The sequence below is a fragment of the Carcharhinus amblyrhynchos genome, chromosome 32 (assembly GCF_965287045.1).
Source record: "Carcharhinus amblyrhynchos chromosome 32, sCarAmb.v2.hapA, whole genome shotgun sequence".
NCBI lineage: Eukaryota > Metazoa > Chordata > Chondrichthyes > Carcharhiniformes > Carcharhinidae > Carcharhinus > Carcharhinus amblyrhynchos.
The window spans coordinates 9,618,062-9,642,016 of NC_137355.1; the positions used below are offsets into that span (position 1 = coordinate 9,618,062).

The following is a 23,955-nucleotide window of genomic DNA, read 5'->3' on the forward strand; positions in this document are numbered from 1 at the left end:
TCAATCACAACAGCATTATGAACAAATGTTATACAAACCAGTCAATAACTGCAAACATTCTCACCTTCCATCAGTTATATTTTGGTATTCTCATTAATTATCCACATTTTGTACACTTTTTCCAGTCTACACATCTATTTCAATGTTCTTGACTAGCCACCCATTTTGCACCCTCCAGAAGCTTGACCTCATTTAATGCTCATGCTACCCCTGTCCATACCACATCCTGTTCACCCCAAGACTCTTTAATGACACTGATGTAGGAATGACTAAATCAAAAAATCCTTAAGAGGCTGCCATTTGGCTCATCAAACCTACATTGACAGCAATCCAACCCTACCCCCATATCCCCACATATTTACCCTGCCAATGCCCCCCCCTCCCTCCAAACTAGTGTCAGTTTAGCATAGCCAACCAACCTAACCCACACATCTTTTCAGTGTTGATTGAGGGCTAAATATTGATCAGGACATTAGAACACTCTGCTAGAGTGTTTTAACATCATGCCTGAAGGGCAGCATCTCCCAACAGCACTCCCTCAGCATTATACTAGAGGTAAGCCTGGATCTTTGTGCTCAGATCCTGGAGTGGGACTCGAACCCACAAATTTTATCACTTCCTTTGTCTCATTATGGTTGTGTGAAATACCTTGGGATATTTTACAATAAGAGCACTATATACACAATGCTGTTTTCACAATAATCAGACTCTATTTGATCCTGAAACAAAAACACAAAATGCTGGAAAATCTCAGCAGGTCTGGCAGCATCTATGGAGAGAGAACAGAGCCAACGTTTTGAGTGAGTCTGGCTGACGCTTTGTCAGAGCATCAGACTCAAATTGAGTCATTGATTTGGTCACCCAGCCTTAAAACGTTGGCTCTATTCTCTCTCCACAGATGCTATCAGACCTGCTGAGATTTCCCTTTGCATTTCAGATTCCAGCATCTGCAGTAATTTCCCTTTAGTCAGTAATCTTCCACCTGTTTCATAACATTTATCATTATGGACAAACAATTGTTACAGTATATAAATGTTGATTGCGATTCTAGTACCATTATTTTATGAAGGCCATCTCTCCTACAAAAAAAATGAAACTAGAATCATGTGTGGCTGCCACAAAATGCTATTTACTTTGAGGGGAATATTGTATTAAAAATCTGATGCAGCACTAGCTTTCTTCATGGCAGTATGATAATGGAAAGAATTTAAAAACATACCTACAGAAACTGAAGTTATTCAAAAAGTTTCCATCAATAACTATTGATTTTCTAAAACATGTCAGTTGGACCATGTAAGGTTATGAATAAACTGATCTTTTGCATTTCTCTGGATTAAAGCAAATTACCACGGATGCTGGAATCTGAAACCAGAAGAGAATGCTGAAAAGTCTTAGTAGGTCTAGCGGCAGCTGTGAGAAAAGAGCTGATGTTTCAAGTCCAGCTGACCCTTTGTCAAAGCTTTAATAAAGCGTCTGGACTCAAAACGTCAGCTCTTTTCTCTCCTTACAGATGCTGCCAAACCTGCTGAGACTTTCCAGCATTTTCTCTTTTGGCTTTGCAATTCTCTACTTGTCCAACACTTCAGCAGGGTCTCAGGAGCATTGGGTCCAAACACTACAAACAGTTGCCTAAACCTCTTCACCTTGGGGAAGCACTTCTCCTTCACGAAGATTTGCAGTCACTTCCATATTACCGTGTCTTTCTTCTGTGAAGTACACTGGGACGCCTCTTAAAAAGATGCTGAATAAATGGCATGATGTTCAAAACATACTGCAGTTCTGCTTTTTTCCAGCAACAGAACTGTGGCTTTTTTGGATGAAAGTGAATTCTTTAAACAGACTGATCAGATTTCATGGTCCAGTTTTATTATCAGAAGAGCAGAAAAACACTCACTTATAAGCAATACCAGATATGACAATAAGAGCATTTAGACATCAATATATTGGCCAATAGAATGGCGTTCATATTCTTCAGTTTAGGTATTGATGTGTTATTGTGTGTAAAGAAATACTCAAACACCGGACAAACGACAAGGGTGACAAAATACATAGTGCTTCAGTACCTACAACGACAGGATAAATTCTTAAGTAACAAAAAACCTGTAGTCCATATTCTCCACAAAGCAAAGGAAAAAAGGCTAGTTCTACCCTGTGGTCATATGATGCATAAGAAATTATAATTTAGTCTTTTTTCAGGATAACCAAAGCAATGCTTTTTAATATTAAAATAGTTTTGAAGCATTACAGATTCTTTTTTCTAACACTAGCCACCCATTGTTTAAGATGTCTGACATTGAACTCCTCCTCTAGGTTTCTGATCTTCCTCATATGCTTCCCCACTATAACTTCGGTGTTGATCTTCAGAGAGACATTCTGTTAAGTCCACTGGTTCCATATCATCAGTGATCATGATCTCCTGACGTGGTGGAAGCAGATCCTCTAACTCAGCCAGGTTTTGCGGTGGAATCCAACCATATGGTGGAAACTTCACCTACAGAAGATGTGAGAATAATGTAACTATCCAGATTTATCAATCCTGTCTTCAGTAACCATTACCCTCTGTATTAATACTTACTGAGAATTGAATAATCAGCAGTCCTTTCTCAAATGGGTCTCTGTAAATAGGCATACCTTCATTAAGGACACATTTAAGGCTGCCAACTCTTATAACTTCACCTAAAGAGATAAAATTCAAGATTAAAATAAAATGAACACCGTCAAACCATTTGGTACACTATATTTTATTAAGTAATAAACAAAAAGGGTACTAAATTGGGAAAAATAGACTGCAAAATAAAAAGGGCCCTTACCCCAACTGAACAAAAAGCAAAAACAAAGCAGATTAGCAATGGTGCACATTCAACAGGGGGTAAATTATATTAAGAAAAGCAGGAATATGAAAGGTTGCTGTTTCATGGATGAGTAGAATAAATTTGAAAGTAAAAATGAACATACATTCAGGGCAAATTAAACAAATCTGGACCTAGAAATAGTAGAGAGAAATTTAGTTTAAAAGTCTTTGTCTAGGCTATTAGCAATAATGAAAGTCAAAAGGAGTAGGTAACCATGCAAAGAGTAACTGAACAGAAACATTCAATTATTTTGTCTCAAGTACCAAAAAGATGATGAATTTTGGGATATTAGAACCATCAACTGGATGACGATTTTGAAGCTGATAAAGAATCTGTTTTAACTTTGGGTCAAACCATCAGAATTTAGGAACAAAGGGAATAGGAAAAGTCTGTTTCTTGGAATTATATCACCGTTCCTTTACTTGTTGCTGGTTCAAAACTCCAGAATTTCCTTCCTAACAGCAACATGTGTGTTCCTATACTACATTGACTGCAGCTGAAGGCAGCAGCTTATCTTCTCAAAGGCGATTACGGATGGGTAGATTATGGGTCCATAATAAACACTGGCCTAGCCAGAGACAACCACATCCCATGAACCTGGTCTATTATTCCATTAGACCAAGATTGGATCAGAATCTTAACATCTATCAACCTTGGTTCCTTAATACTTGACTAACAGTAAATCTGATTGCTTACAGGAGATCTATCATGAGGGAATCTGGAGCAGAAATATCAGGAGGTTGACTACTCGGAGGCGGGGTGGGATCCTGAGTAGAGGGGGTGAAAGTGAGGGGGGGCATAGATGGGGACTGCAATGCACAACATTGTGGGGGTGGGGCAGAGCAGGGTTTGAAATGCATATACTTTAATGCGAGGAGTATTCGCAATAAAGTGGATGAACTTGCAGCGTGGATCAGTACCTGGGACTTTGATGTTGTGGCCATTTCAGAGACACAGATAGAGCAGGGTCAGGAATGGTTGTTGCAGGTCCCGGGGTTCAAATGCTTTAGTCAGAGTAGAGAAGGAGTAGAAGGGGCGGGGGGAGGGCTAGCATTATTGGTCAAGGACTGTATCGCAGTGTCAGAGAGGAAGTTTGATGAGGACTTGTCTGTTGAGGTAGTATGGGCAGAGATTAGAAATAGGAGAGGAGGTCACCCTGTTGGGAGTCTTTTATAGACCTCCTAAAAGTTCTAGAGAGGTTGAGGAAAGGATTGCGGAGACAATCCTGGTTAGGAGTGAAAGTAATAGGGTAATTGTTATGGGGGACTTTAACTTTACTAATATTGATTGGAATTGCTATAGCTCTAGCTCGTTAGAGGGGTCAGTTTTTGTACAAAGCGTGCAGGAAGGTTTTTTGACTCAGTATGTAGATAGGCCAACTAGAGGTGAGGCTATATTGGATTTGGTGCTGGGAAGTGAGCCAGACCAGGTGCTAGACTTGGAAGTTGGTGTGCATTTTGGTGATAGTGACCACAATTCGGTTACGTTCACCTTAGTGATGGAAAGGGATAGGCATGAACCTCAGGCCAGTAGTTTTAGCTGGGGGAAGGGTAATTATGAGGCTATTAGGAGAGAATTAGGAAGCACAGGTTGGACTAGGAGATTACAAGGACTGGGAACGTCTGAAATGTGGAGTTTTTTCAAGGAGCAGCTACTGCGAGTCCGTGATAGGTATGTCCCGGTCAGGCAAGGAGGAATTGGTAGGGCTAGGGAACCGTGGTGCACTAAAAAAGTTGATTCGTTGGTTAAAAAGAAAAAGGAGGCTTATGTTCAGATGAGACTCAAGGGCTCGGGTAGTGCACTAGAAAACTTTAGATTGGCTAGGAGGGAGTTGAAGAGTGAGTTAAGAAGGGCTAAAAGAGGATATGAGAAGACTTTGGCTGATAGGATTCTCCTTAATCCTAAGGCGTTCTATAGGTATGTCAAGAACAGAAGGTTGGTTAGGGCAAGATTAGGGCCAGTTATAGACAGCAGAGGGAAGTTATGTGTGGAACCGGAAGAGATTGGAGAGGCATTGAACCAATATTTCTCTTCGGTGTTCACGCAAGGGGACATGAATATTGCTGAGGAGGACACTGGGTTGCAGGGGAGTAGAATAGACAGTATTACAGTTGATAAAGGAGGATGTGCTGGATATTCTTGAGGGTTTGAAAATAGATAAGTCCCCTGGTCCGGATGGGATTTACCCTAGGATTCTCTGGGAGGCAAGAGAAGTGATTGCAGAGCCTCTGGCTCTGATCTTCAGGTCGTCGTTGGCCTCTGGTATAGTACCGGAAGATTGGAGGATAGCGAATGTTGTCCCATTGTTTAAGAAGGGGAACAGAGACTTCCCTGGGAATTATAGACTGGTGAGTCTCACTTCTGTTGTGGGCAAGGTTTTAGAAAAAATTATTAGGGATAGGATTTATAGTTATTTGGAGAGTAATGAATTGATTAGTGATAGTCAGCATGGTTTTGTAGCGGGTAGGTCGTGCCTTACTAACCTCTGAGTTTTTTGAGAAAGTGACCAAAGAGGTGGATGGGGGTAAGGCAGTTGACGTGGTATATATGGATTTTAGTAAGGCGTTTGATAAGGTTCACCATGGTAGGCTTCTGCAGAAAATGCAGATGTATGGGATTGAGGGTAATCTAGGAAATTGGATCAGGAATTGGCTAGCAGATAGGAGACAGAGGGTGGTGGTTGATGGTAAATATTCGTCATGGAGTTCAGTTACGAGTGGTGTGCCTCAGGGATCTGTTTTGGGGCCACTGCTGTTTGTAATTTTTATTAATGATCTGGATGAGGGTATAGTTGGGTGGATTAGTAAATTTGCTGATGACACCAAAGTCGGAGGTGTGGTAGATTGTGAGGAAGGGTGACATAGTTTGCAGGAAGACTTGGACAGGTTGCAGAGCTGGGCCAAGAGGTGGAGGATGGAGTTTAATGCGGAGAAGTGTGAGGTAATTCACTTTGGTAGGAATAACAGATGTGTTGAGTATAGGGCTAACGGGAGGACTTTGAAGAGTGTGGATGAACAGAGGGATCTAGGTGTATGTGTACATAGATCCCTGAAAGTTGGGAATCAAGTAGATAGGGTTGTTAAGAAGGCATACGGTGTCTTGGCGTTTATTGGTAGGGGGATTGAATTTAGGAGTCACAGCGTCATGTTGCAACTGTACACAACTCTGGTGCGGCCGCACTTGGAGTACTGTGTGCAGTTCTGGTCCCCACATTACAGGAAGGATGTGGAGGCTTTGGAGAGGGTGCAGAGGAGGTTTACCAGGATGTTGCCTGGTATGGAGGGGAGGTCCTATGAGGAGAGACTGAAGGATTTGGGGTTGTTTTCGCTGGAAAGAAGGCAGCTAAGAGGGGATCTTATTGAAACATATAAGATGATTAGAGGTTTAGATAGAGTGGACAGTGATAGCCTTTTTCCTCGGATGGAGAAAGCTAGCACGAGGGGGCATGGCTTTAAATTAAGGGGGGGGTAGTTATAGGACGGATGTCAGGGGTAGGTTCTTTACCCAGAGGGTGGTGAGGGATTGGAATGCCCTGCCTGCTGCGGTTGTAAATGCGCCTAGTTTGGGGGCGTTTAAGAGATCCGTGGATAGGTTTATGGACGAAAAGGGATTGGTTTAGGTGAGTGGGTCATTGTTTTAACTGGTCGGCGCAACATTGTGGGCCGAAGGGCCTGTTCTGCGCTGTAATGTTCTATGTTCTAATACTAAGCATCTTTGGAAAAGGAAATCGTGCCAGAGGACAAAAGCATGGCATCCCTCTCCCATAAAGCCAACATGGATAAGCCATTATAGGCCAGTTATTCTTTATTCTCTTGTTGGTAAAGTAGAATTCTTGCACACCTCATGCTGGAGACCTGGAAGAAACAATGTAATCACTTCTACACACTATTCCTGTTCAAGTCATTGAGATGGGAAGGCTCAAGCTCAGGAAATGCTAGAAGAATTTAGATGGAATTACTAGGAGTAACTGGAGAAACGAGAGTTAATCGAAGTCAGCCAGCACAAATTTCTAAATGGTAGGTCATACTTGACTAACCTAAAATGACAGAAAGGAATGTAGGCCATGTGGCTCTCATGGATTTTTAAAAAGCATCTGATGACAGTACCATTATGGCAAATATAATAGCTCATTGGATTGCTGGGAATATGGTTAGAAAGCAGGTAAAATCAAGTTTTTTTAAACTGGAAAAGTGCTCCAGAGACTCATTGCAGGGTAGCTTTGTATGATCATTTTTGACTAGGACAGCGTTTATTACCCATTCATAATAGCCTTTGAGAAGGTGATTAGTTGCTTTCTTAAGCTGCTGCTGTTCATGTGGTATAGGAACATCTCAGTGCTGTTAGGGAGGAAATTCCAGAACTTTGACTCAGGTGACAAATAGAGGAACAGCAATATAATTCTAGTCAGAATGGGGTGAAACTTGAAGGGAACTTGCAGAGTGGCAGTGTTACCGTGTCCCTCTGCCCTTGTCCTTCTAGATTAGGAGATGTAAAAGGTTATCATTTTGCACCTTCAAACTAATTCTGAGAATTTAAAGGTAACCTGATAACAGGTTTGAAAAATTATCATGGATCATGAACTGCCCAATTCCATTCTGGGTCCGATTTGATTTAAGTGGATTTCAATCCCTCTAATGAATGGCACGGTAGCTCAGTAGTTAGCACTGCTGCCTCAGCTCCAGGGACCTGGGGTCGATTCCTATCTGGGTCACTATGTGGAGTTTACACATTTCCTCCATGTCTGTGTGGGTTACCTCTGGGTGCTCTGGTTTCCTCCCACAGTCCAAAGGTGTGTGGGTTAGGTGCACTGGCTATGCTAAATTGGCCCATAGTGTCCCAGGATGCGCAGGTTAGAGGGATTAGTGGGTAAATGTGTGGGGATATGGGATAGGACCTAGATGGGATTGTTGTCAGTCAGAATGGGCCAAATGGTCATCTCCTGCACTGTAGGGATTCTTCGATAACAAGATTATAATATCTCTTGCTCTAGTGGAAATGAATAAAAAAAGAGCTTTTGCAGTAGTTAAATGAATATGAAAAATATTAAATTTCTACACCGGATTATTCTAAAGTTAGTTTTAGAGATCTATTGCAACCAAGTAGATAGCAGAAAATATAATAGTGACAAACCAAATCTGAATCACATTCTGGAATTGCTTTCAATAATATTTGGATATCATTGCTTTAGAACTTTTAAATAGCACTAATGTAGTTTTTACTCTCACCTGGACTTGAAGTAATCAGCAGTGTCCTTTTGTCAAGTGTTCCTATTGTTCTTTTGAAACCACACAAAGCTTCCACTAGCAGGATTTCCATTTTTATCACTAAGTCATTCCCATGCCTTCGAAATACATCATGGTCCTTTTGGTCCAGTACAATGATAACGTCACCAGGTTCTAATCCAGGCTCCTGGTCGCCCTCCCCACGGAAAGTTATCTTCTGTCCATCTTGCATACCTGAAATAAACTCAATAATTAATTCCGTGTCATTAATAAAATTATTTTATGGAATAGCTTTACAAGATCTGAACATCAAATATCCTTCCTCATCTTAACTCACCTTTGTCTACATAAACTTCAAGTATTTTTCTCTCTTTTACAATTTTGCGTCCATTGCAGTTCTTGCATCGGTCTTTTGGATTGATCTGTTCACCCTGGCCGTGACATTCCGAGCACATTGTCTGAATCTGTTGTACCATTCCGGGTCCAATTTGCTGTACGTGGATTTCAATTCCTCTGCCTTTGCAGTTTGGACATTTTTCCACAGCTCCTTTCTTACCTCCAAAACCTGATTTAAAATAAAGGCAGGATGAGGAAGAATAGAATTAAACCTTTTTGCCTGTTTGTCAGACAGAGCACCGTATAATTCAAGTGTACGCTGGGAATAAAGCTTTAAAAATATACATTGTGCCACAGCTTTCCAGTTACTCCAGCTCGTTCAATGAAGACTTATTTAAAGTTTAAAATTTATTTATCAGTCACAGGTGGGCTTACATTAACACTGCAATGAAATTATATGAAAATCCCCTAGTCTCCACACTCCGGCACCTGTTTGGGTATAGAGGGAGAATTTAGCACGGCCAATTCACCTAACCAGCAAAGCTTTCAGACTGTGGGAGGAAACGGTACACCCAGTGGAAAACCATGATTCCCAATAGCTGCTGTTATCTTTTATTTTGCCCACAAAAGGTTGTTACAGAAGGTTAGGGGGCATGGAGTTGGGGGTAAGGTGTTAGTGTGGATTGAGGAGGCAGAGAGTAGGTGTCAATGGGTGCTATTTGGATTGGCAGTTGGTGACTAGTGGAATGCCCCAGGGATTGGTGCTGGGGCCTCAGCTATTTACCATATAGATGATCTGGAGGAGGGAGGAGTGTAGGGTGTCAAAATTTGCTGATGACACAAAGATAAGTGGAAAAGCAAATTGTGTGGAGGGTGTAGAAAGTCTGCAGAGGGATCTAGATAGGCTAAGCGAGTGGGCGAGGACCTGGCAGATGGAATACAATGTTGGCAAGTGTGAGGTTATACACTTTGGCAGGAATAATAGTAGGAGGGACGACTATTTAAAGGGCGAAAAGCTGTAGCATGCTACAGTGCAGAGGGACCTGGGGGTCCTTGTACATGAGTCGCAAAAACCCAGCCTACAGGTGCAGCAGGTGATCAGGAAGGCAAATGGGATGCTGGCCTTCATAGCGAGGGGGATTGAATATAAAAGTAGGGAGGTCTTGCTGCAACTGTACAGGGCACTGGTGAAGCCACAGCTGGAGTTCTGTGTGCAGTTTTGGTCGCCACACTTGAGCAAGGATATTTTGGCCTTGGAAGGAGTGCAGAGGAGGTTCACTAGGCTGATACCAGAGTTAAGGGGGTTGAGCTATGAAGAGAGGCTGAATAGACTGGGCTTGTACTCGGAGTTTAGAAGGTGAGGGGGGATCTTATTGAGACGTATAAGATGATGAAGGGGATGGATAGGGTAGAGGTTGAGAGGTTCTTCCCGCTCAGAAAGGACAGCAGGACTACAGGGCACAGCCTCAAGATTGGAGGGGGGGGGGGGGGGTTGCAGTTTAGAACAGAGTTGAGGAGAAACTTCTTCACTCAAAGGGTGGTGAATCTCTGGAATTCTCTGCCCGTTGAAGTGGTGGAGGCTATCTTGCTAAATATATTTAAGACACAGGTAGGTACGTTTTTGGTAGGCAAGGGGATTAAGGGTTATGGGGAGAAAGCGGGAAAGTGGAACTGAGCCACTTCAGATCAGCCATGATCTTATTGAATGGCAGGGCAGGCTCGAGGGGCTAGATGGCCTACTCCTGCTCCTATTTCTTATGTTCTTAGCCCCTAAGTAGAAAATTAGAACATTTGTAAATTGTCATGCTTTCAAATTAGTGTCTCCAGTTCCTTGACTATTTTTAATGCTCTGTGCGTCAACATGTAAATAACCGGTGCAACCTAATACTACACTCTGGCACTCTTTTCCCAGCTATCTCATCTTTTTCCTCTTCACCATATTCTAATTTCTCTCCTATCTGCAATGGTTATGTGTCTCCATAACTTTGTCTTCAGCCTTTTCCTGAGTTGGCAGATTGACCCAAAGATGTGCTGGTTAGGTGGACTGGCCATGCTAAATTGCCCCTCAGTGTCAGGGGGACAAGCAAGGGTTAAACGCATGGGGTTATGGGGATTGGGTCTGGGTGAGATTGTGGTTAGTGCAGACTTGATGGGCCGAATGGCCTCCTTCTGCACTGTCAGATTCTATGATCGCTGTCCTTCACTATATTTGTTTCCATCTGTTTCACAGGTTCTGTAGCTATTCTTCCACCAACCTTATTTGTTGAAACCCCTCCCTTTCAACTCAGGACAGAAGCTGTTCTGGTTAGATGAGGACAGGAAGGGAAGCTGGAGATTCTAAGGTGGAGCTTCAGCCAAACTTCCTCACATTAGAAAGCTTTGAAGAATATTTTGATACTCACCATCACATTTATCACAAATGACATTTTTCTTCAATGCCAGCTTCCTTGTTGCTCCATTGTAAAGATCTTCAAGTGTAACAGCCAACTGGTGAACAACATCCTTACCTAGGTACAAACAGGCAATGCAGGCAATACATATCAATATACATCCAAACACAATCTCTGAAAATGCAGAGAACATTTAAACTGATGTGCCATGGAAAATAAGTTCCAAAAACCAAGACATACTGGATAAAAGATGCTTAGTCCTGGTGTTCTTGGCTAACATCTGCTGGACTGCATAGTCCCTCCTTGATATATTTTTAATACCTCAATCACCAGTGTTAGTACATATTTCATTTATCATTCCAATACTATTACAAGATTAATCATGAAGCCTCCATGTTGCATGTTCATTCTTTTGACTTGTTTCATTGTGTACAACTTATGGTGCAAGCAGGGCACATAAAAGACATATTCCAAGAATTAGGTTAGTGGCACTCTAACTTATGATTCTGTCAATGTGTATTGTGACTCAAAACATCAAATCTCTTGCACCTAACAGCCTTAAGGCAACAAAGCATGCATCTTGCAAAAGTAGACAGAGAAACTTAATACATTATTGAACAGTGTTGAACATTATGGGAAATACCCACATGTTTTACTCTAGATTATTTATCTCTGGTTCAATATCTCAGACCCCAAGATCCACTCACTATCCTGATCATTCATAATGAATCCAGTTATCCAACAAACTTTCCTTATTATGTTATGACTGACTTGGATATGATAGAATAATCACTCTTCTTAAGCGTGCATTTGGTTGTAAACTGCTAAACAGTTGTAAATAGATTAACAGAAAAAAGATACACTTTAGATTTGCTTTGTTTTAACTAACCCTCCTTAGATTCATTAGAAAAGTAACTGGAGTTATACAAGAGTAGACACTGGCAGAGTGGAGGTTCCTATTAAAGCTCAATAATGCTTGCTGCACCTCTCTGGTCTACATCACAATCTGTTTCAAATGCATGTGCAAATTTGAAGATACATTGATAATTTGTTACCAGGACAAATAAAATATAAAAGCAGGTCTTCTCAGCTCATTACGATCTGTTACAAGTGCTCTTGCAGCAGGAATACTCATTTGCTGCCTCAAATTAGGCCAGATTGAATTTTTAAAAAAGCAGCATTATCAGCAGGTTTCATCCTCGGCACTTATTGGCAGCACAAAGCTCGAGTTCAGCTTCTCCAACACCAAGTTTAATATTTAGAAATGATATGAAGCTGAGCTCAGCATGAAGGACAATGTGTCCTTGAAGACACTATGTTTATATCTCAATAGTGCTCTCGTACAAGTGAATGCTTTACAAACAGCAAGTAACTTGCCAAATTTAACAGGTTGGGCTGATCAGATTTTAATGTATGCTCGACAGTCGATGAGAAACAGTTGGTGTAATTTTCCCATCCAGGAGTAAGCCCATGGTGGGGTTAGGAATGTGGAGAGTCTCCTTCTGTAGAGGCCAATGGGAATTCACATTGTATCATGGGCCTTAGCCTCATTAAATATGCATGGGGTTGCAATGTTTCGCACAGTGGATGTGCTAGATAGCTCTTGCTCCATTAATGTATCCAGGCACCATTTTTTAAAAGGCATAAGGATACAACTAATCCACTGTTGAACACACTGAAGCTGGAAGAGGAACCTCCTCAAAATATAATGAAGCTGAAAGATCCAACTCATAAATGCTGCCTGTTGTGTACTCCATAGGGTCCACGGTCTCAGGAGGCCTCCACCCCAAACTCTGGAGGCAGCCCCAAGCTTTCTTCATATGTTTCTGCACCAGCAGGCTATCCCCTGGGAACATCACAGATGATTGGGTAGGGGTAGAGAAGGGGAAGGACTGATTTTGGTCAGGCCTTACCTTTAGCAGGATGCAAGTCAGTTCCAAGTCAGCCTCTGTGGGAATTGCGATCTGCCATAGTGGACAGTAGTGGAAGATCCTGCCATCACTATACACCTGCGTGAAACTGAGTTTTGGACCTCCCACTAGTCTTCCTCTGCCCATTATTAGACCCACCTTGGGAAAAATCCACCCAATACAACTGCATCTTGAAACATAGCCAGCATAAATGGAAAAGCCTGCTTCTTACTTTAAAATTAAATGCCTGTTGAATCAAAAGCGAGATCAGAAAACTACATATTAGATAGAACCAACAGATTAACTCCAATCAATAAAAGGAAAATTCTCCCTCAGTCTCTCTCAGACTGTTCCAGTGAAGCGCAACAGAATCTTAAGATAGTGATTCCTCTTTCAATTGAACATTTTAAGGCTTCACAACAGCAAGTTTAGCAATTCTAACCATAACCTCTGTTCCCAATTCCTCCCCCGACTCCCCCCAGACAGTAGCTGCTGGTAAGGATTTTTTTCCCTCCATTTTGTACTCAAGTCATTTTTTGTTTTTTATTGTCCATTAACATCCAGCTTTTGTTCAGTCATTTAATTACCTTCCATGGGATTCCTTTTTTGGGGTGGCACAGTGGTTAGTATTGCTGCCTCACAGAGCCAGGGCCCAGCTTGGGTCACTGTAGAGTTTGCACGTTCTCCTATGTCTGCATGAGTTTCCTCCGTGTTCCCGTTTCCTCCCATACTCCAAAAGATGTGCAGGTTGGGTGGATTGGCCATGCTAAATTGCCCCTTAGTGTCAGGGGAACTAGATAAGGTAAATGTATGGGATTATGGGGATAAGGGCCTGGATTGGATTGAGATTGATGCAGACTCGATGGGCCGAATGGCCTCCTTCAGCACTGTAGGATTCTATGATTTATCCTTTCCTCCATCACCCATTTCCCCACACTTACTTAAATCCGTGACATCAAAACTGTTTCCAGTTCTGATGAAGGTCATCAATCTCAAGTGTTACAGATGCTGCCTGGCCTACTGCGCATTCCCAATATTTTCTGATTTCATTTCAGATTCCAGCATCTGCAATGCTTTGCAAGAATTTGGGAGTCTCTCCTCCTCCCACTGGGTGCAAAGTTCAAAATTAACTTACATACAGCACAAAAAGAGACTGTGCTAAAGTGACTTCTTGAGGTCAAAGACAATCATAGATTGGACAGACGGATGTCAGATGGAATTAACTTATGAACAGATAAAAACAATTTCAAAACAGATTTGGAAGTTCTGATAAAATATCTTTAAATCTGAAGAACAAGCTGGATGAAGTTGTGAACTGAGAAAACGTATTAGTACCCAGTTTTCATACACATGGGTAGAGAACAAGGTCATAATAAAATCTATGTGAATCACTGGCTAGGAAGCAATTAGAACTTTGTTGCCAAATTTGAGAGCTTTACCTTAGGACGAGACAAAGCCACAGAGAGGCTGCAGAAGAATTTCAACAAGGTAGGACCAGGGATGAGAAATGCTTCTTTGGATGTCAGTTCAAAAAAACTGGAACTTGATAACATCTTAACACACTAAAGCCAGAAGCTATTCTTTGAAAGTGGATTATTTTGTAAATTATTATCCATAATATTTTAACCATGAAATTTCCATGAATCACATATGGACCAAGTCAACTGGCAGCTTCTCACCTCTAACCTCGTTTCAATGTGCACGTGCAGCCAGGCCTGGGGGGGGGGGGGGCGGGAGTGGCGGTAGGGAGAGAGCAGCCAGTGGACCCTTTCTTGCTTTCCTTTTGGGATATTATGTCCTCCAGCCAGATGGTGGAATTTCCAGACTACCAGTAGATTTGGAAACTGCTGGAACAGCTTCTATTATTATCTAGATCATCTTATATGTGAGTGGGGGCCAACACAAAATTGCTTACCAACTATTTTGTCTTTCTACTAGAAAAATGTATATTTTTCATTTGTGAAATTTCTCCTCCCCACACAACCCAACTCCCTATGGAACTAGGGAAATGACTGTGTACCTCTTTTCTCCCTTTGCGTTCTGCCACCACCACCAAAGAACATGTCGAAGATGTCCATGGGCGAGGAGAAACCACCACCCCCTACTCCTCCTTCCTTAATGGCTTGTTCACCACCTTGGTCATAGAGGTCTCGCTTCTTAGTATCTGACAAAACCTCATAGGCTTGTGATATAAGCTTGAACTATTAAAAGAAACAAGATAAAAAAGGTAACTAGAAATGAACAAAAACATTTGAATTATCTTCTGCAGCTGTAAACATTTCTAACATCACTAAATCAAGAATTCAACATAAAACTGAAAGATTTTGTTAGGGTCTTTTTCTCTTCTGAAGAGCTTTCTCTACCTATGATTTGAGGAAAAAATACCTTTTCAAAAAGTGGTAAACGGACTTGCCCAGGTAACTCATTTATAAAAAGCCATCTTAATAATAAAGTGCAAAAATAGTGAAATTGCCTTTGGAAGACTCATCCAACAAGGGCTTACACGGACACCACTCTCTAAAGATACTACTAAAAACTGCCCAGGTAGATGGGTATTGTTGGTTGTCTCGACAGTATCAAGTCTAAAGGTTACTCGTGACACAGAAAAATCATACAGTAGATGCTTTCAATGATGCTGTTTTGCAAAGCAGCCAAAAATATCCTGGATTTTCGCATGACTGCTCATTATAAACTGTAAATTTAATAAAGAGGATTTGGTAACATTTAGTAATCTGCAATCTGAAACAAGAATCAAACAAAAACATTAAGGCACCAAAAACCTCAAAATTAATAAATTAGAGGGCAGCTTAGCTTACAAAACAGATTCAAACTCCAGATTGTCATTGTTTGCCATCGAGAGGGGGTGACATTCCAAATAGGTTTTATGGATATCTCTCAACCTTTTAATACATTTCTCATCAATAGCAGACATTGCCAAGTGAACTGTGAACAAGTTTATAGACTTTGATCCACTGAAAGCTTCTGTAACTGGGGCCATAACACCCGAATATTAATAAAAACATTCTACTATGAATGTCATTATCAACTTAAGCCCCGCTTTTGACACAATCCACTGACTTAAAAATCTCAACTAAAGTATCAAGGTATTTCCAGTAGTCAGACTTTGAGCGAACTTTAAGGGTCAGGTGTATTTTTAATTCATTCAGATTGTTGGTATTACTGGCAAGGCCAATTGGTCGACTCTAACTGACCTCAAGGTGGTGTGGGGGTAGAGGGGGGTTTTAAGGTGAGCTGTCTTCTTGAATCACTGCTGTCCACAGTTCTGTTAGTAAGAAAGGAAAGGCAAATAATGTGCAAGTCAGGATAGTGTAGTGTTTAGAGATAACATGAAAGGTGGTAGTGTTCCCATGTACCTTCAGTCCTTGTTGAAGTATCTTTGAAGCCACAGCAAATTGTAGAAGTGCACTGTTTATATAACGTGCAGTACATGTTATACACAATGCAAGACATTACATTACACTAAGTTGTGGAGGGAGTAAATGTTTGAAGTAGTATCTTGGATTTCAAACAGACTGTTTTGCCCTGGATAGTGTTGAGCTTTGAGTGTTATTGCAGCTGCACTCATCCATGCAAGTGGAAAATTTTCCATTGTATTGCCTTGTTGCTGGTAAAAAGCCTGAGATTAGTATACTAGTCTCATCCTCCCCCATCTTCTGTACTGTGATTTATCTTGATGACTTAAATCTCCATCTCGCCCCTTCTCCTCTGACATCACCATTGTCCTATTGTTACTTAACCCTTTACTCCTTCCTCATAACCATGCTTTCAAAGTTGCCATCTCATGCATCCTCTCTGCTCTTAAAGATGAAAATGCTGAAAATTATCAACAGATCTGACAGTGTCTACGGAGAAGCAGTTAACATTTTCTTTGGCTGTTGCTCTGTATTATAGCTTTTCTTCTAGCAAAGCTGAGATCTTTATTCACATTCAACAGACCTTTCATAACATGCTGCTAGGCCCAAGTATTTCCAGTTTTTTAAAATCTTTTTTCCAGCTTTCAAGAATCTGTTTTCTCCCAAGCCCACTTTCTTTCATTTTGGAAAAAAAACTTTCCTGCAAGAAAGCTACAATTTACAGTTTCTTTTGCAGAAAAAAAATTTGCATTATTTCAATATCCGTGAAACTTTTGTAACAGCAAAAGGGCCTAAGAGATTGAGAAGCTTTGTCATTGGTAATATGTGAACTGAAGCTCAGCTCAATTAAATAGGATACTGAGGTTTGCAGACACAGCTAGTGATCAGGGAGAAGGCTATGGTAGAGTTTGTGGCTGAGTTTGAGGACCATGTTTTGAGTCTGCCATGGAGATAATGAAAGGGTTGGATAGGGTAGAGGTAGAGAGATTCTTCCCACTTAGAAAGGATAGCAGGACTAGAGGGCACAGCCTTAAGATAAGGAGGGGGCAGTTTAGATCAGAGTTGAGGAGGAACTTCTTCACTCAAAGGGTGGTGAATCTCTGGAATTCTTTGCCCGTTGAAGTGATGGAGGCTACCTCACTAAATATATTTAAGTCACTGGTAGACAGATTTTTGACAGACAAGGGAATTAAGGGATATGGGGAGAGAGCAGGAAAGTGGAACTGATCCACTTCAGATCAGCCATGATCTTATTGAATGGCGGGGCAGGCTCAAAGGGCTAGATGGCCTACTCCTGTTCCTATTTCTTATGTTCTTATCAATGGTCAGTTGACATCGAGCCATGCAGATTTGATCTGGGTATCATCAGTTGTATTTTAAATGTGATCCAACGTCAGACATTGTTGCTAAAGCACAACACAGCCCAGAGAGAAAAAAAAAGCAAGGATTTCCTTTATGGATTCTGTCAGGAAAACAGAGGTAGTGAATTCATATTGTTAAATATTAGAAATAAGACATGGATTTAACTGGTTTAATTTAATGGTTCTGAGTAAGAGAAGTAGTACTCAGATTCATGCTAAACAAAGGAGTGCACACGTGAGGCATTTCAGTCAGTTTGAACTGTGCTTCTATTGTGATTCAAGGAAATTACAGTGGGAAAAATAAACAAATTGGGAGAAGTCATTCCTTAGCAACCAGGGCACTAAGTTAGAAAGCTTTGAGTGCATTTTTCAGCTGAATGAATAGTTGATTTTAGAAGGCTAGAGGGGGGAACATCTCTGAGCTTTGCTAGAGGAAAAGCCATAGCATGGAGTAATGGTTAGGAAAATAAGTGCAGGAAATTTAAAGAACAACTGGACAAACGAAGAAAAGCTTCCAAGACATCTGATGTTAATGGAACAAAGAGGAACTGCCTTTAGAACAGGATACTGTCCATGTATGTTAAACTCAGACCCAAGAAGAGACAAACAGATGGTGAGGTTGACTACAGACAAGCCACATATCTGAAGCGATCAAGGCTTGGTGTCCTTATTTCCAATTTTTGAAGCAATAATATTCTGTCAGGGACCAAGTACCTGAGTTTGTGTAGAATTTTGAATGAACATTACAAACCAAGATGAGGAAGCCTGGAAGGAGGCGGAAAACTCGGAGCTGGATTCCTTTTACAAAGTGACATGGAAGCTTTATTTAAAAGAATAATTAGAAAACTTGGAGCAGACATTTAGTGCAAACAGCTGAGGGAAAATATTGTTTGAAAGAAGATTTTAAAGCATGTCTTTTTGGGAGTGGCTTTTGGAAACCCTCATGTGACAATCAGCCGGGAGGGATCAAGAAAGAAATCCATGGAAGATCAGGTGAATGATATTGGCCACTTAGTTCAGGGTGGGGTGTTATTTTTGAAAACTATACACTTGTGAAGCTAAAGTGGGGTGTAAAAGAGTAATGCATCATAATTTTTTTTCTCGTTAAAACAAATTAGCAGTCCTGTGACTGTTCCTTCACGTTTTCTAAAAAATAAGGTAAAAAGTTGTGAGCTTTTGAGCCAGAGTTTATTCTGGAATCTTCCCATCCAGTAGTAATACCAGCTGAGATTGTAGCAATTCTAGCTGCTCCAATGCAGAGGCAGGAAGTGAGACCATTGCTGCAGATGTTCTAGTTTACGATCAGAGAGCTGAACCATGCATGAGCAAATCCTACTAAACTGAGGGAAGGTACTAAAGGAGAATGGTGTGATAAATTGTGTTGAAGTTGGAGGTGGAGAAGCAATAGTACATACAACTGTTACATTTTTATAATTATGAGTGCCATCTTTCTGTTGCGGTAGAGATGGAAGGTTGGAAAGCTTGAAACAGGTCCTGGCCACAAAAATCAGAGAACCAACCACTATCCCATCAGTCTATTCCCAATCATAGAACACTACAGCACAAACAGGCCCTTCGGCCCACAAGTTGTGCCAATCACATCCCTGCCTATCAGGCCTATCTATAACCCTCAATCCCATCAAATCAAATGATAAAAGGATTCATAACCATCAAGTATTAAACAGCACTTACCAATAAGCTATATGCCAATGCTTTACTGATCATTCAACTGCAGTTTTCAAACACTGGCACAAAAGTTGGATATCAGAAGTGAGATGCCAGTGACTGTCCCCGACATTAAGACACCACAGAAATAAATGTCGTAGCAAGAAACCCTGGTGAACCTGAAAGCTGGATGTGGTAGTTGGATAGAATCATCGCTCTCTAAAGACATCACTACAGTTTTCCAGACTAGCTGTTACATCATAAAGTTCGTAACAATTGCAGATATTCCATTCACGCTTTCTCAGATAATATGCAGCCCATGTCTGTATGTTTAAAGATTTAAAGTTTCCACTTTAAAGTTTATTGTCACAAGTAAGCTTACATTAACACTGCAATGAAGTTACTGTGAAAATTCCCTGACCGCCACACTTTGGGGCCTGTTCAGGTACACTGACAGAGAATCTAGTATGGCCAATGTACCTAACCAGCACATCTTTCAGACTGTGGCAGGAAACTGGAGCACCCAGAGGAATCCCAGGTGCAGACTCTGCACAAAGTGACCTGAGGCCGGAACCAAACCTGAGTCCCTGGCACTGTGAGACAGCAGTGCTGACCACTGCTGCACAACAGCTGGCCAACAATCAGCAAGTAACATTCACACCACTCAAGTGCCAGTTAATGATCAAAACGAGTCACCCATTAATACAGTGGGAACTGTCCAGAAACACAATCGGACCAACAACCTCACACACCACAGCTACTTGAACAGCTGCTTAACAGCTTCAACATACGTCATGTTTCTTGTGCAAAATTTGTTTTAACAGTCAGTTGTATTATTGGTGCTGCTTTGTCTGTAAGTGGCGGACCCTATTAACACTACAGCAGCATAATTGCTCCTAATTGCTGTTTTTTTAAAATCTAGGTTAATGCAGTTTGGTTATTTTAGTGTTTTCTTCTGGGGTTTTTCAAAGTGGGGTTTGGTTAGGTTGATTGACAGGAAAATTTCAGAGACTGGGCAGGACAAGGCTTACAAAGAAATTAGCTCAGTTGCAGGATGGGATCTTTAGAGAGGGATAGCTTTCTCTCTCTCTGAATTTGGAGACTGGGATTTGCCAGAAGACAAGACCCTTTCTCTGGCTGTTATGTGGGAGTCAGACAACATCTGTCCAGCAGAGTTAAAAGGCTGGGAACGTAGCACTTACGTGAGCATATCTGTTTTGTGCTGATTCTGAAGGATGTCAATATGTGAGATATTGCTTACATTGGAACTTTAGAAATGGTTAGCTGTTAAGAATTATACTGTGTCATGTTTAAGTATTTTCAATTGGTAAAAGTCATGCTAATTCCTTTTGTTATATTTTAACTGTGCTGTTAAATAAAGTTTGTTTTAATAAAAGCTTCCCAGTGTGTCAATGGAATCATACTTGCAGCAAAACACCTTATGTTTGCCTTAATGTCAAAAATAAAAAAATGTTGTGGTCCAGACTAACTCCACAGTAAAGCTTGGAGTTTCTGATCTGGCCCCAACAACTCTCTTATTAACATCCAGCTGGATGGGACTGCATTCACTTGGCTGCATTCTGATCTACCCAGTGCAGCAAAAGAATCAAACTCAATCACTTCTCTTCCTGGTCCCGCACTATTACTCCTTGTGTCCTCCAAGAATCTTTCCTTGGCCACATCCTATTTCTCATCTAGATGCAGCCCTCAGTGATGTCATCCAAAATAGTCTCTGAATGCAATGCAAGAAACACTCAGCTCAACTTCACCACGACCTCTCTCATCCTTTCACTTCTCTAAATTATCAGACTGCTTGTCCAACATCCATTACTGGATGAGCAAACATTTTCCCTATTTACTATTTAGACAATTAAAACCATTGCCTTCAGTGCCCTTCACAACCTGTTTTCTAGCCACTGACTCCATCCCTCTCCCTGACAATTATCCGAGGCTCGACCAGACTGCAACCTTGGGGACATATTCGACCCCGAGATGAGCTTCTACTCTCATATTTATGCCATTACTAAGACCACCTATTTCCATCTCTGTAATATCATCTGACTTTATCCTCTACCACTTTATCTGCTATTGAAACCCCCATTTATGACATTGTTACTTCTGGACTTGACTATTCTAATGCACCCCTGGCTGGTCTCCCACATTCTACCCTTCAGCAACTAAAGGTTATTTGAAACAGTGTAAACAAAAATATGGACAGCTAAGTCCACAATCCTCCAACATACCGGTGCTCATCTAATTTTGGCCACCTGAGCTTACAAGATCTTAACTGGTGCATTTTTAGCAGGTACGCCTACAGCTACAGAGACCCGAGGCTCAGACTTCCCTCCCTAACCTTCTCTTTCTTCCTTAAAGACCTAGGCAGCATTTCCTATCCATAACCACACCCCCATGTTTTCCAGTGGTGGAAGTGGCTTGCCTCTGGCCAACAGCAGGATCTTCTGGTCCTGCCGACGTCTATGGCATTTTTCATAGTCTGCCCATCACGCCCTGGAGAAACCTGCTGTAGTCATCCTGCTATAGGAAGGATGTTATGAAACTAGAAAGGGTGCTAGAATGATTTACAAGGATGTTACCTTGTAAATCTACAAGGATTTACAAGGTAACATTTGAATTGGAAGGAGAGGCTGGATAAGCTAAGACTTTTTTCCTGGTGAGTAGGTGGGAGCTTGAGGGGGTGACCTTAGAGGTTTATAAAATCATGGGGGCGGGAGGGGTGCATAGAAAGGGTAGGGAAATCCAAAACTAGACAGCATAGGTTTAAGATGAGAGGGGATGAGCTGCCAGAGGAGATGTAGAGGCAGATACAATTACAACATTTAAAAGCCATTTGGACAGGTACATGGATGGGAAAGGTTTAGAGGGAGTTGACCAAATGCAGGCAAATAGGACTAATTCAGTTCAGGAAACCTGGTTGGCATTGACAAGTAGGGTTGAAGGGCCTGTTTCCATGCTGTACATCTGATTCTATGACTATGAGAATCATCTTCAGCAGGACCTACCCTTGGGGATAGCTGGAAATCCCACCCTACATCTCTGATCAGACTTTTCGTTATCCTTAAATCAGGCAGCATGGTGGCACTGTAGTTAGCACTCTACCTCACAGTACCAGGGACCCGGGTTCAATTCCAGTTTGGGTTACTGAATGTATGAAGTTTGCACATCCTGTGTCTGTATTTTCCCTCTGGGTGCTCCAGTTTCCTCCCAGAGTCCAAAAGACATGCTAGTTAGGTGCATTGGCCATGCAAAATTCTCCCTCAGTGTACCTGAACAGGGCCAGAGTATAGCAACTAGAGGATTTTTTACAGTAACTTCATTAGTGTTAATGTGAGCCTACTTGTGATACTAATAAACATTTTTTAAAAAAATCACTATGTAGCTCAGTCTTAAATTTTGATCAACATGTACCTGTAAAATCCATTTTAACTAACATTAAAGGTGTAGAGTTAAAGCTTTTAGTGTCACAAGTAGCCTTACATTAACACTGCAATAAAGTTACTGTGAAAATCCCCTAGCCACCACACACTGACACCTGTTCAGGTACAGAAGGAGAATTTAGCATGGCCAATGCACCTAACCAGCATGTCTTTCAAACTGTGGGGGGAAATCAGAGAACACACTGGAAGCCCACATAAGCACAGACAACATACAGACTCCACACAGTCACCCTAGCTGGGAATTGAACCCTGGTCCCTGGCACTGTGAGGCAGCAATGCTAATCACTGTGCCACCACACCACCCTTAAAACCTCTCCACTATATTAGACTATTGAGTTGGATGATCAGCCACAATTGTAATGAATGGCAGAGCAGACTCAAAAGGGCCAAATGGCCTCCTCCTCTAATCTTCTACAATAAGAAATCTCACATCAGGTTTATTTGGTAGTATGCACTTTCAGAGCACCACCTCTTCATCAGAAGGCACAGCACTCCAAAAGCTCATGCTACCAAATAAACCTGTTGGACTTGAACCTGGTGTTGAGAGACTTCTTACTGTGTTTACCCCAGTCCAATGCCAGTATCTCCACATCATGCCTAACTTCTATGTATGTTTCTGTGTCTGTATATTTTTATGTAAACCTCTTAACTGTATTAAAAGCACTATATAAACAATTTAAATTATTAGCATCCTATGCTGGTATCAGAATCTACACAATCGGGTGAAAGTGTGTGGGTGACGATAAGACCAAGGTTGTGTTTGAAATGGTTCCCGTTGTGGTTTCAATTCCCCAGTGATAGCTCAGTGCCCAGTGGGGGAAGGAATATTCTGGAAGCTCCTCTACAACAAGTGGCTATCTTACCCTTTCCCCTTCGTTGGGGTTCTTATCGGGGTGATATTTCAGGGCGAGTTTCCGATATGCCTTCTTGATCTCCTCAGATGAGGCGTTGGGTTTAACACCCAGGATATCATAATAAGCGGTTTCCTTCACCATGGCTGCGCCTGCAAATGAACGAAAACAATACAAGTCAAATTTGGGTTTCTACAACATGCTGTTATGCTTTTAAACGGCATTAACAATGTGGTCTGCTCCTGGCTGGATGGGAAATCTCCCTCTACATAGAGAGACTGGGATTACTTACAGCAATAAGGCTGGAGGGAGAGGTTAATGAGGCTGACAATCAGCACAGCCTGTCATTATGACGCCAACCCCTCACACACAAATATAAATACATCAAACCCCACATATATGGGCACACAAATATATTTATCTATAAATACACCACCCACCGTTCGTGCTGGATAAACCTGGGGGTTTATTGATGTTATGATTTAAAGGGAGCCGCTGCGATCGAACACCCAACCCACAAAAGCCACCGACAGACGGAA

The 23,955-nt window shown here is 41.5% G+C and overlaps 1 protein-coding gene across 1 annotated transcript; it reads right to left on the reverse strand.

The window, feature by feature from the left end:
- Positions 1-389: 389 nt before the first annotated feature.
- LOC145360621 (dnaJ homolog subfamily A member 1-like) lies at positions 390-23,955 on the reverse strand. The gene is made up of 8 exons (XM_080215962.1): positions 23,857-23,955; positions 23,429-23,568; positions 14,731-14,911; positions 10,813-10,917; positions 8,412-8,639; positions 8,078-8,308; positions 2,576-2,676; positions 390-2,491 (listed from the first exon to the last, which is right to left on the reverse strand). The coding sequence occupies exons 2-8, from the start codon at positions 23,558-23,560 to the stop codon at positions 2,279-2,281; spliced, it is 1,191 nt and encodes a 396-aa protein (XP_080072088.1). The 5' UTR covers positions 23,561-23,568; positions 23,857-23,955; the 3' UTR covers positions 390-2,278.

Bases quoted from the DNA above. Each gene is read 5' to 3' on its own strand.
- LOC145360621 (XM_080215962.1), bottom strand. From the start codon at position 23,560: ATGGTGAAGGAAACCGCTTATTATGATATCCTGGGTGTTAAACCCAAC. The intron at 8,640-10,812 runs GTGAGTATCAAA...ATTTTAAATCAG, and splicing joins CATTTGTGATAAATGTGATG to GTTTTGGAGGTAAGAAAGGA. The intron at 2,492-2,575 runs GTAAGTATTAAT...CATCTTCTGTAG, and splicing joins TGCTGATTATTCAATTCTCA to GTGAAGTTTCCACCATATGG.